Below are 13,608 nucleotides of genomic sequence, written 5' to 3'. Positions count from 1 at the left end.
CTAGGAGCGAGATCACACACTGCTCTCCCTCACTCTCTTTTTCTCCCTCTCACAAACACGATCGCAAACAAACACACAAACGCTGACCCACACAAATGTGCACATACTGTTACTGTACGCACACAGAAGAGACAGAAACACACACAGGCAGGGACAGAGTCTCTCAGTCTATGAGCTGCGGATTATAGCCACTCCTGTTCTTTGAACAATAAGCCACCGCCATTAAAGGGGTCACAGTGATAGTGGGACACCACTCCCTCCCCTCTAATATCACAAGCCATAATCTGGGTCCAGACTGGCTGTCTGAAGTTCAGACTCCTTTCAGCTGACGGTAGCTAAATGTCATGGAGGTCAGTTAGAGCCATAGTCCCTCCTACGAACTTCTACACTACAAACAATCACCTCATACTACTTTATTTTTACGACAAGGCCCTGTGATGTTTAAATATATTTCACATGTTTATAACCTGATGCAGTTTGTCATTTGGACACTTTTCTTTGGCAGCTCAATGTACAAATAATCTCATAAATGTTGAAAATTGAGTGACATAAATAGTGATTAAGCCCTGGCTGGCTCTGCTCAGCCCTGCACTAGAAACCTGGCTAATGAATACCACTTGGCTACCGCTAGAATTCTGGCATCACAAATATCATCCTACTTTCCTTTGCATTTGATATTCCACATGGGACTGTATTTCTCATGCTAACAACCGCTGCAACATGCCCTAGCAATTCAAAGATCACACGCTAATGCCTACTTGTCCCCAATTACACCAAACACTGCTGGGCTCCGCTGCTGCCCTTTGAAAAGGATCTGCTTTGTATTAAATATATTTACACTTGAAAACATCTCGAGAGAAGGCGAAGGAGAGCTTGCCCTCGTCGACAGAAGGCAGCGGTGTGTAGAATACTAATCGGGCCCTCAATGCGTTTGATGCTGGTGTTTGAAGTTTTTCAAGGATCCATGCCGGGGCCAAACCCTTGAGAGAAAGATGGAGAGAAACAGAGGGAGAGACCAGACTGCTGAGACTCTGACTTTGGGGGTCTACAGGCTCTGGAGGGACTCAGAGAGAGTTTACATTCTCTTCCTGGGGATGGTTTTATTGTTTGCCCATCTGCGTCAGACACATTAACATCTATTGTCTTTGCCTCTTGTGAAACGAAGGGGCATTTCTAGCCTGCTTTTTTTTCATACCACCTTGTATAAAACTGTGGTCCGGAGCCCGACAGCAGGATAATAGTCAGGAATGTAGTCTGGCTCAAAGCAACTCTTTATGAAACCTATACTGTATAGACTGGCATACGGTTGAGCTTAAGGACAAAACGGCCGGATTCGTTTACGCTTCAGCTAAAGTTTGTCTACATAAAGAAATGCAGAAATAAGCTGAGAAAACAAACCCACCTCAAGTTTAGCTGCTCTGGATCTTTTGATCACATCGTATGATCTTCATCAGCAGACGGAGCTTGCCAGTTATTATGCAACTGATGTTCAGATGTTCTGCTTTAAGTGCTCCGAGCACTTTAGTCAAATTTATTTTAAACTTTTATTTATTAATTAAAGTTATCAAGTCCCACATGCTTGAAATGAACATTAGCGATGATCTGCCTCCCAATCACTTATATTCTACGGAGCGAAGGGGCAAATAAGATATTCTTGGAGTTCAACTTTAACTGGCAAAGTCACAGCATCAACCGATAACAAATTAATGTGTTTGGTTGACCCCACTTGGCTGTCATTGGCTGTTTTTTTCTTAATAAACCAAGGTGGAGGAGACATTGATAGTTGTTTTGTATATCCAACCATTACTGAATGGTTTTCCTTCTCCTGCTCACCAACAAAAACACCAGGGTCTTTTTTCTGCTCTTCAGTTTACATTTTCCCATCTCAAAACCAAAACCACAACAGCTCAAATGGACTACAAACCAGCAAACTGATTTCCATGTGTGTCACACCCGGCACTGGCCACATTCAGCATGAATACCACCTGAGGCAATGGTGACTCGCCTGCATTTGTGCAAGTTGGAACCATGCTTCTGCAGACATGCACCTGAATGCCTTTTTGTACCTATGACGAGAAGGGTGCTTCACATTGATAAATCCAAATTAATTTTGATATTTTGCTTCACAGATGTAGTGATTTGCCACCAGAATAAAACTGATTTTACACTTTCTTTACATTATGTTTTGCTTAATGTGACAGTGCTACATGGTGGCCACATAAGTTATACCTCCAATCCAAGTGTAAATTCACTCACAGATTCCTATTTGATACCAATGTGTTTGGCATTATCAGCTCAACTGTTATAATTTGTTATTAATTCATGCATTATACATTCATATATTTAGACTTTTTATGGTATCCTGTACTCTAAGTACCTTTAGGTTTCACTTGCCCATATAATAAACATTCCCATAATAACTTAATCCTAATTTTCATTTGACAGAGAGCTCAAAGTGATGAGCTGGACGGCATTAAAAAGCATATAAAATCATCCAAAGACAAGGAGGACACCAAACCACTGGACAAGCCTGAACAGTAAGAGCCAAATCGACCTGCACAACCAAATTCATTACATGAAAGCTGTGTCATTAAACAGATGTGTTATGGTGACTGATGTGGTTCCTTCATCAGGTTTCTATTTCAGTTATCCCAAATCCCCAACTTCTCTGAACGAGTGTTCTGCATCCTGTTTCAGTCAACTTTCCATGAATGTATCACCTCAATCCTCCGCAAAATAGAAATCCTTCAGAGAGTATGCAAGGTGAGCCACTGGCCTGCTTCTCTTTCATTTTCTTTTCCGTCACTCAGTGTAACCTTCATGTCTTCATCTCATTTGTGTGTGTGTGTGTGTGTGTGTGTGTGTGCGCGCGCAACCAGACTCTCCAGGGTGGTAAGTGTGTGATACAGGTTCTTGGCCTGGTGCTGGCTTTTGGCAACTTCATGAACGGAGGTAATCGGTCTCGAGGGCAGGCTGACGGCTTCACCTTGGACATTCTGCCAAAACTGAAGGACGTTAAGAGCAGTGTGAGTCTGTGTGTTACGAAAAAGCAAACATCACTCACTCTACAAGAGCAGACACTTAACTGAGTGTTATTCACAATCAAACAGGAGCCTGAAAGTGTGTGTATAAATTTGTGTAAAATACAAAAATGATAAATTTAGCACAGGAACTTCTTTATTCTGCAATTTATATTTTTTTATTTTTTAAGTGTATATGTTTTTATTGGAAGCATTTGTGCAGAAATTCTGACATTAATACAGCATAGGGAACTGCATGAATGTTTACAATATTCTCCAAATTGATGTAAAATACAAAAGAGAGAAAAAGGGTGGAAAGTAGGATTTTTAGATTTTGGATAGTATAACCTGTGCAGCACTAAAACAGTATTCAACTATGTCTGGCATTTATATAGCATTTATGAATATAATTTAAACTATTATATATCATTTGGGATTTTTTCACTCTTCTCATCCTTCCATGGGCGCTTGCAAACCTCTGTGTTAACAAGTTGATTAAAACTGTGTAGTGCTGTAAAGGTTATTGCATTCATTTTTGCAATTCATTTAAAATAAAGACATTTTTTAAATTAATACGGCAAATAAAGCTTCCAGGCTTTAGTTCTAAATGTAAAATGAAGATACTGGTATCATATAAAACTAGAAGAGCTAAGGAATACATAAATGCTAACTATGTCATGATATTTTGCTTTAAAAGGGTGTAAATCACTCTCCAAGTATGGGTTAATTCTTAAGTCTTTGAACTTCAGGCAGAACTTTTGTAATTCACATTGTAAGTGATGTGGGAAAATGGTGACTCCAAACGTTGATCTGGTCTCAGTTTTACAACTGTCTCATCTATAGTTGAGCCCAGAGCCTCAGAGTCCAGGAGTTGAAAGGGACCTTCACTGCTGCCAAACATAAGGACCATGGCTGTGCAGATTTAGAGGAGAGGCCTTTCTGTTTACTGTTCTTATTCAATATCACAGCGTGCCCTTGGCACTGCCATATAAGGACACAGTGGTTTGTGTTTTTGTGGCGGTGGACCGGGTAAGGTATCTATAAAGAACATCAAACTTTCCACCAACTCTGAGTTATGACAGCCAGCCCAGCACAGTCGTGTTTTGTTGTATTGCTCTTCCAATGCCGTGATTTATCCCCAACTTCTACGACCGCGGTCTCTATTCTTGTTTGCCCCACACAAATTAAAACGTCCTGCTCCAAAATGATTAAATTAATAAATAAAGGGGTTTATTTATTTGGATCTTTTTCTTTCTTTCAGGATAACTCCCAGAGTCTTTTGTCCTACATCGTTGCTTACTATCTAAGGCACTTTGATGAGGTATGTTTTGGTTCCTGTTTATTTGAATCACTTTTCTGTTTTAGTCTGATTTGCTTAGAAATCCTTCCAGAGCTCTCTTTTCATCTCCTCTCTTGCCAGAGGATACCATGGCTTATCCTTTATCAAATTATTTATTTTCTCTCTCCTCATTTACGGCAGAAACAAATCTCTCTCTTTCCTTGGCTCTCTTATAATTCCTTTTTCTGTCTTTCACTCTTCGTCTCCCGCTCTCGCTCTGCTTTGGTCTGGGTTCATTCAAAACCTGCAGTCTGTTCATTGGCACAGCATCCAAAGGAGCGCTAGTGTAAATAATTAGGTTCTCCAGATGAGATGAACTCAGTAGAGTGCTGCTTGCCAAAATCAACCTGCATGACATGGCTCTAGCACTCATAATGGCCTTGTAGTAAGTCTGATGGAGAGAACAGCTATGTACTTTCTGTACCGAGCTTAATGGTCATTATCTGCTGTAGTTTCAGCCATATCTTCTGTGGGATGTTTGGACTGCTGATAAGAGCATGTAGGGCTCTGAAGACATTTATTTCAATCTCGCCTGGTGTGTACAGTATAAGCTAGAGAGGCCCTCTCCCATTTGAAGAAGATTGACTTTGACACTGGTGCGTGTTTTTGTGCATGAATGTGTTTTGTGCTTTGCTAGGATGCTGGCAGAGAGACGTGTGTCTACTCTCTGCCTGAGCCGCAGGACCTTTTCCAGGCTTCCCAGATGAAGTTTGAGGACTTCCAAAGAGATCTGCGCAAGCTGAAGAAAGACCTCAATGGTATTGTTGTTAACCTACGGTCCACAATTTGCCCTCTGTTTGAATACATCCAAAACACAAGTTTAGTTAATGCCATATCCAGCAAATTATGGCAGGTGTCATATTCTGTTTAAAACACCATCACATAGAAATGTATGCAGCAATAGATTATGTATTAATCCATACACATATCTCCAAGCACAATGGAAAATAATTTTCCAAACCTGACCAGCTATGGTCATGTGTGGATCGTAGAGGCGGGTCAACAGAGAGATAGCATCTGTTTGTCGTACAGACGAGCTAACCAGAAGCAGATGTGACTTGTCAGATGTAGACTCCTGTTGGACCTGGCGTGCCTTTACTGTCCTAATGAAATAGAGATCAAAATATAAAGGGGGCAAGGTCAGGGAACTTGCACTACCTGCGTACACTATCAAAGGTTCAGCAGCTATTTACTGAAGTGGAAGAGGCTCTCCTGGAGCTCTGAATCTCTTCATCCTGCAAGCTGCAAACCTCCAACACACAACAATGAGACTGATTTTGAAGAGAATTTCAGAATACTCCTGCATGTCTCCATGCACGCTGTGCTCTTTGCCCGGAGGCATCCTAAATATGATTCATGGATGAACTGATTTGGTTAATGGCAGACTCTTTGACTCTTTAATTCATTCGTCAGTTGTTCAATCAGTCCATGAACCCATGTACATGGTTAATCTATTACATAACTTTCCATGGCTATACACTGTCTACTATCCCACTTATTTATGTCATGAACATATCATTATTATTATTATTATCATTAGGCAAAACCCTTTATTGTCAAAATATTGTCAACACTAACCATCAACTTTAGGAGGGGATGACATTAGTTTTAGTGGGTTTCACATATCAAGGAGTAAGCCAGAATTTCCACTGAACTGTAATTACAATTATGTTATCCCCAAAGAAGTCAAAACACAATAAACTAGTCACATGATGAGAATATTACTTTATGCTGCATTAAAGGGACAGTTCACCCCAAAATCTAAAATACATGTTTTTTTCTTTTACTTGTTGTGCAGTTTATCAATCTAGATTGTTTTGGTGTGGGTTGCAGAGTGTTGGAGATGTCTGTCTTCTTTTGAATATAATGGATCTATTTGGGTTTCTGTTTGTGGTGATTAAAATGCCAAAAACATACATTTGACAAATTTAACAGCAATGCCTCTTTCCAAAAATCGTGACCTACTCAGGATAATCCACAGACCTTGATGTGAGCAGTTTCATTTAGGAACTATTGTCTTTTTACTGAACTACACCTGCTCATGGACAAGAGGCTTGTGTTCATGACAGTGTGAGATGTAAACATTAATGTCATCCTCCTATATCGCTAGCTAACTTCTGATGCTCTGTGAGCTAGCAATATTGTTAGCTATATAACTAATCTCCACAAGCGAGCATCTAATTTAGATTCATAGTTTCTTCTGTGCAGTGATACAGTTATCTGGTGTAGTTGGGTAGAAAGAAAATAATTTCTACATGAAACTGCTCATAACAAGCTGAGGATTATCGTGAGTAACTGGATAATGATTTGTGGAAAAATTAATTTCTATTGAGTATTTCAGATATATTTTTTCTCAGCGCTTTGAGCACAACAAACCAATTGCAATCAAGTTCCATTATATTTGACATAGGGCAGACATATCTCCAATGTCTCAAACACTCAGGAGCTCACACCAAAACAATCTAGATTGATAAATAGCAGTACAAGTAAAAGGGAAAAAAAATATTTTATATTTTTCGGAGAAATGTTCCTTTAAACGAAAGAAAGAGACACATAAAATATTAAATTTTGAATCACCTAAAAGAAGCTCATCAAAAATATGTACAAAAATGGATGAGTTGTCTTGCTGCAGATCAGACATCAGGAAAAAAGTGTGGAAATTGGATTATGCTTGACATGCCAAACTGATTGGTAGAGTGAAAAGAGTCCTAATGAATGAGTCAGTTGGGAAATACTTCCTTTCATTGCTCTGTCTCAAGTCACTCAGCACTCAGAACACTTTCCAAGGACTGAAGTGTCTACAGGTGGTAAAAAATGACTGTGTATTTTTTGTGCAGACATATGTGAGCACACGTGTGTCTGTGTATGTGTGTATGTGTGCCTGCAGCTTCATCGACAATTCCCCAAACCTGGTCTGTTCTCTATCATGTTTTATGTATCTTTCCTGCTAAACCAATCAGGTGTGTGATCCATGTTGCTAAATATTGTTTTTCCTCTGCCATAATGATTCTATAGGCTGTTCATTATTTGCAATTCATAAAGATGGAGTTGCTGGCAGGGGAAATGGACTTACGTCTGCCTCGACCCCAGCGGCAGTGGCACATGCTGACCGTACATAAATACATCATCACATGCTATACCTGCAGACCTCTTCATTACCTCTCAGAGCCAGCTGAGCGCTCTAACAGACGTGGGCTTCGATGACAGTTCCCAGAGGGGGGTTCCGATAGGTAGGCGGTGCAGAAATGGCCTTGGCTGGCCCGAAGGACATCAGTAAGCAACATAGTGGAGAGAGCTCGCAGTGTACCTTTTGGTCGAGGCACCATATGGTCTATGAATTACCACTTGCCCAGTCCCGACCTCCCCTTTCCCTTCAGCGCCTCATGGCCTCTCCACCTCTAAGGCACTTGAGCAGAGTTTGTGTATCCGTTATGTTTGCAGATAGAGCGTGACGATAAGTTTCTCCCGGGATCACTGCGCAGGCCTTCCTGGTTCCTGGGGGTGCCTTATTAGTCATTATGGGTCATTATGTCTTTGCCGACACTTATTCAGCACAAATTCAGCATAGATTTCTCAAAGCAGTTGCAACTGGGGTGAAGTGAACTAAAGAGTTTGCAATTACAAGACGAATGCTGGATAACATATTAATGCTCTGAAAAACTACTTCCCCTCTCATCATAATCCTCTCTTGTTTCAGCGTGCTCAGCCGAGACAGAGAAAGTTTGCAAGTTGTCTTCTGAAGAGAACCTGCAACCATTTAAGGACAAGATGGACACATTTCTTAGCCAAGGTGAGCCTGTTTTCCAAATCAGTTGAAGCTGATGATTGATAAGATTTGTCTCATTAAAGGATATTCTGTGTTTTTCTTCCTGCCAATAAATCTCATGAAAAGACTAAAACTAACAATCAGTAAATCCTACAAACAATTGCTGTCTGTGTAACCAAAGCCTGATATCTTCTTCAGTGAGCAAGCATCTTGGCATTGGGAACACACATTCAATGGAGGCTCTGGGGTCACTTAATTTCCTGCATTCTCATGATTTTTATGCAGCATAATGTGCATTATCCATATTAATTTATAGAGTAAATTTCACCTTACTCCCCTTGCTGTTGAAGTTGCATACTGCCCCCACCTACTACACCTACAGAGGCATTGTTGCGCCACGCTCCATCAGTTAGTCAAAATAAAAATCCTCTGGTACTTTCATGTTTTTATTGGGTATTGAGGGGGGCATTTACTCCTGACCTGACATGGCAGATGGTTTATTACTTGGCAAACACTCAACCAGTAGCTCCCCCCAGGACACTGAGTAAAAATAGAGGACATAGTTACCATGACATCACCCATCAATTGGCACCACTTCGTCAGCTAACGCTAGCACTAGCCGACTCCTTAAAGTGTCTTTTAGTCCAATTAAACACTAAATAATGCATGTTAAGGTGACCAAAACAGAAAAAATACAGGGAAGAAGTCAAATTTCAAGATGAAAATACACATGTCACTGTGGTAGATGCCTGTCAATCATACGGTAGCCCAGTCCTAACGCATACCCTGCCCTGATTGTGTATTTTTCTCCAAATGAGACCATAACTTACCAAATGAACATCATGCTGTATTGAGGAAGACCACACATTATCAATTGAGACCATCAGCTAATTTTGAGATTGTTTACTGAGGTAAAAAACAAAAACAAATTAGAAGTAGTAATTTTCCTATTGACTTACATACAAACAGACTGTTTTTTTGCACCAGAGGAGTTGCCCCCTGCTGACCACTAGAACGAATGCAGGTTTAAGCCACTTCCACATTGGCTTTACTTCGACTGCCTGGAGGTTGCTGCTTGGCCCCAACACAAGTTGTGTGGACAACAAACAAACACAGCACTTAAAGCCAGACATGGTGGATTTTTTGCGATTCTCACATGATCGCGTAATCTCCTCATATCCAGCTATTGTACACGACAAGGTGTCACCGGCTGCAAATATAATAATTAACGTTTTTTAGAGAAACTATTCAGCCTTTTTTTCACGTAAAATGAAAGTATTGTTTACAACCTTTTTTTGTGTTTCTTTTTTTTAAGATTTAGAAGTATTGATAATCTGACTAATGCATCGTTAGTTTTGGTCTTTTCGTGAAATTTGTTGACAATAATAAAAATATAAAATATCACCAGCCTTATCCTTTAAATATGATGAATTAGGTGTTGGTCAGCTTGCTTAAACATATGGTTTGCTCATCTGTGATACCAACCGGAGTTAAAAGTTAAAGAAAAAAGTAATTTATGCCACCTGGTTCAGAAAGTATTCTGCACCGATGTATCCTTGGCATATCTAACCCAATATTCATCTGTGGTGTGAGAGTATGTGCAGCAGCTCATCAATCAGAATGATATAAGTCTTCTATGTCTGCAGACACATTTCCAAATCTGTTTCATGCCGTTTTCTGGTTGATATATATACACACACACAAGGGTTCACTCTGTGTCGTTTCCATAGGGACGTCTGTTTATACCTGGGTGTATTGAATAACTCACAGCTATTGTTTCAAGTATGCCTATCTGCTTTGATGGATTATGGCTGCGCGTGGTAGCTGGGGCTTTTATCTCGATCTCTACCTTTTATAAAACAGAGAATACCTTGATCTGCCTCGAAGGAAGATTCAGGATGGCCTAAGGTGAACCTGTCATGTATTCTGTTAAATTGACTTTTGAGAACAGTGCTGGGTGCCGGAGAGGCTCCAATAAAACTGACTTGTTCGGCACCTGATCCCTTTCACTTAGTGCTTTTGACGTCATGCTATGTTTTTGTCACACATTCATCCTTTCTCTACTGTTAAAGATTTCTCCTCATTTTCCTGTCTTCCTTTATTTTTCCTCTGTCTGCTGTCTTGTTCTAATAACAAAGTTTTTCCTTTTTTCTGTCAGAGGAATGAGAGATTAGAAGAACCCTGTTGCCTCTGTGACCTCTTCTCTCTTTCCATCACTCCATCAGTCCTATTAGAAAATCAAATAAACCTTCACAGTGAGGTGTTTACTAAGAGGGCTGTTAAAATGATGATGATGAATTGATTGTAAATGATGAGCTTCCTCTTCCATTGACCCTTTTAGGCCCTGATGAGACAAAGTGCTTTTTTTTTAGAGGTGCACTGCATTGCCTTTTTTGTTAATGCCTACAATAAAAAAAGACCAGCCTGCTATGCATTTTTATTAAATTGTTGGCAACTGCTACATAATCTGTCCTCTAAAGTCATCCAAATGCACAATGGGGAAGAAATCGTAAATGACGGGTACTTTTCTGCTCTGAGTTGAAGTTTTTCCAGCCTGAGGTGTTTAGGGGACCTCCTGCAAAAATACAAAATGCTCAGCAATGCAAAACAAGCATTTGTGCATATGTTATGAAAAACCTGCCAGAGGCTGGGAACAACCAATCTGTCTGATCGGGGCATTACTCCAACAAAAGTCTAAAAAGCTGTTTCTTGAGCTAAATGATAACGCAAACATGCTGGTGTTTTGCAGGCACCATGTTTACTATGTTAATCCAGTGTGTTAGCATCCTAATATTTGCTAATTAGCACTAAACACAAGGATCAGTTGAGGAAGATGGGAATGTTATTAGTCTTTAAAGAATTTGGTCATGTAACAAAGTATTCAATAATACAAAATCTGACCTGATGATGGCACTAGATGAAGAGTCAGACGATGATGAAGTTAATCTTGAAGTGGCTTTCAGATTGGACACAATATGTTCTGTAGCTTGGTTCATCGCAGATCTGACCTGATGTACCGGAACGTCATGGAGAAGTAGACGGTGTTTTTAAATGTTTTAGTGCTCATGCTTAACAGAGCTTGTAATTCCATTGGTGATGGTGATGGTGATGCATCCATTTCATGCTAAAAGGCGTATCCTCTAACTTTTGCTCCTTATAAGTAGAGGGCTGGGCTGCTTGAGTTCCTGATCTCTGGTGAGCATTTAAGTGAGTTTGTTGTTGTGAAGAAGCGCCTTTTCCATCGGATCTAGGTCGACTTTTGGCTCAGTAGGGAGCAGTTGGACAGGCTGTTGGGGAAAGCTCCTGGCCTGGTTGGCTGGTTGACTGGCTGCCTTGTTCCTATTTAGTGCAAAAAGCAAGACCCCACCGCACAAGCCATTGGCATCAATTAATTTAAGAGCCCAGCAGCAGCCTTGTCTCATCTTATCTGAAACTCCCCATGAGGGGAACAGGAATGTTTGCAGCAAATTTCATGGCAATCCATCCCAAAGCTGTTGAGATTTTTCACTCAAAACCACAAACGTCAACCTCATGGTGGTTCTGGATGAAAAGTTTTGTTCCAATCCATCAAGTAGATGTTGAAATTTTTCTCTGGATAAATGAAAGCTATGACGTGCTGTTGATGCTTGATGAAAAATTGGTATCATCAAAGTCATTAGGATTCATTCTCTGTGTACCCTGGATATCTGAACCAAATGTCATGGCAGTCCACCCAGTAGTTCATGAGATATTCAGTCAGGAACAAAGTGGCGAAACAATTGATGAGCACTGACACCTTAGTGCCATGCCACTAGCATTTTAAGCTCTAAAGGAGGCAGTCACAACTACACTTTTTGTTGTAGATATTGTTCCGATACTGAAAATGTAGTCATATTTATGCATCATGTCCACCAGATGTCACACAGACATGTGTTTTTCTCCTCCATAATCTGACATCTACAACAATATTGGGACACTATGATCCACTTCAAAGGTGTGAGACTTAGTTTGTTATGCTTGTTTTAACATAACAAGCCAAATGTCATTCTCTGTATAGCATTGACTTTGACCTGGGCTGCATTCAGTTGGCTGTGACCAATCTTCCTGAAGGACCCGGCTCACAAGCCTCTCTTCCAACTGCTTTTGTATTCAGATGAGAGTTTAATATATAGCATATGTTCTTCCGCGGTAATGCTCACTGTCCATTCTAAAGGAAGTCTGCAGATGAAAGCATCTCTCCCCATTTCCACCCCTTTCTTTTCCTTTCTCTCTGTGTTTGAGAGAAATATGGGAGCTCTCTCTTTGATGCAAATGACGAGGTTTTTCCTCTGAGAGCAGAATGTAAGCACCGTAACATGGACATGTGACTCAGAAGGCTCCAGACGGGATTCTTGGGGTTCCTCCACTGCGGCGGTGAAAAAAAGAACAACAGCCAAATGTCTCATTTTTGTTATTTCTGTAATTTCTAAAAAGCCTGGGGTTAAACTGTTTCTGGCTCCACAGTTTAAACCGCTTTTGTTTATTTTCTGACCATGAAACTAACCACAGAATAACAGTGGGAGCGGACTTGTTGGAGCTGGGCTGTTTGGTCTAGCTCGATTTTCTCCGCTCGCTTCACAAATTCTCATGCATGCAGGGCTTTGATGGAGTCACTGTGACTAGCAAGAGAGCACTGGCCATGTGATAATCTGTTTCTGATGGACATAAAGATTAGTGAGACCAATGTCAAATTCTCCCTCCCTTTTTTACCAGCTACAACTGTGCTGCTCAGGATGTCACATCATGTAGGCAGATTATAGTAAAAATCAATGTATATACCAGATTATGATACATTCACACATTTAAAAAAGACATCTGTATCTTGTTGAACCCCAAGAATCAATTACAGATGACAATTTCAAATAATAACTCCAGGGCTGGCCCTGAGCATCGGCCATATAGGTGGTCGCTAAGGGTGCCACAATGTGGAGGGGGTGCCACTCTGCCCAGAAAAAGAAGAAAATCTCTTCATCTGATGTCTTTTTAAAAATGCTTTTACAGAAATACTTGCTTGTTGAGAAGTTGAACATCACCATACTTGTGATTATTTTTATTTTAGTGCAAGTTACAAGTAACTTATTCCGTTATCTCACTTCAAGCTTCAAAGCTTTTTTTCGCATTATAATGGGTTAATTTAAATTATGTCACTTCTCAAGAAAACAACAGTATGATTTCTTGAGATAATGACACTTTTTCACGAGAAACAACTTATTTTTTCTTGTGATTCTTTTTTTTATTCATATATTAATATTTATAAGTAATGAGCAGTGCCACTAACATACTATTGGTTATATGGATTATAAAAACTGCATGACTTGTATTCTTTTTTTTAATGCAATAGATTTTAATGCTGGTTATTTTTGCAGTTGCTCTAGTATTTTTTGTCCAAAATCACTATTTTGTTCTGGTCAAGATGTATAATATTTAATTACATACAGAAGTAACAAAGGAAACTATACAATATG

The 13,608-nt window shown here is 40.0% G+C and overlaps 1 protein-coding gene across 1 annotated transcript in view; it reads left to right on the top strand.

Annotated features, from left to right (window-relative positions):
* fmn2a (formin 2a) overlaps window positions 1-13,608 on the top strand; it is a 44,334-nt gene that overhangs the window by 24,368 nt on the left and 6,358 nt on the right. The window contains exons 8-13 of the mRNA XM_059358757.1: window positions 2,446-2,537; window positions 2,634-2,763; window positions 2,880-3,026; window positions 4,282-4,341; window positions 4,997-5,117; window positions 8,057-8,149. Of these exons, the coding sequence (XP_059214740.1) occupies window positions 2,446-2,537; window positions 2,634-2,763; window positions 2,880-3,026; window positions 4,282-4,341; window positions 4,997-5,117; window positions 8,057-8,149 (643 nt within the window). The remainder of the gene's footprint in view (window positions 1-2,445; window positions 2,538-2,633; window positions 2,764-2,879; window positions 3,027-4,281; window positions 4,342-4,996; window positions 5,118-8,056; window positions 8,150-13,608) is intronic.

The sequence above is a fragment of the Centropristis striata genome, chromosome 20 (genome assembly GCF_030273125.1).
Source record: "Centropristis striata isolate RG_2023a ecotype Rhode Island chromosome 20, C.striata_1.0, whole genome shotgun sequence".
NCBI lineage: Eukaryota > Metazoa > Chordata > Actinopteri > Perciformes > Serranidae > Centropristis > Centropristis striata.
This window is presented reverse-complemented; position numbering and strand designations above follow the sequence as displayed.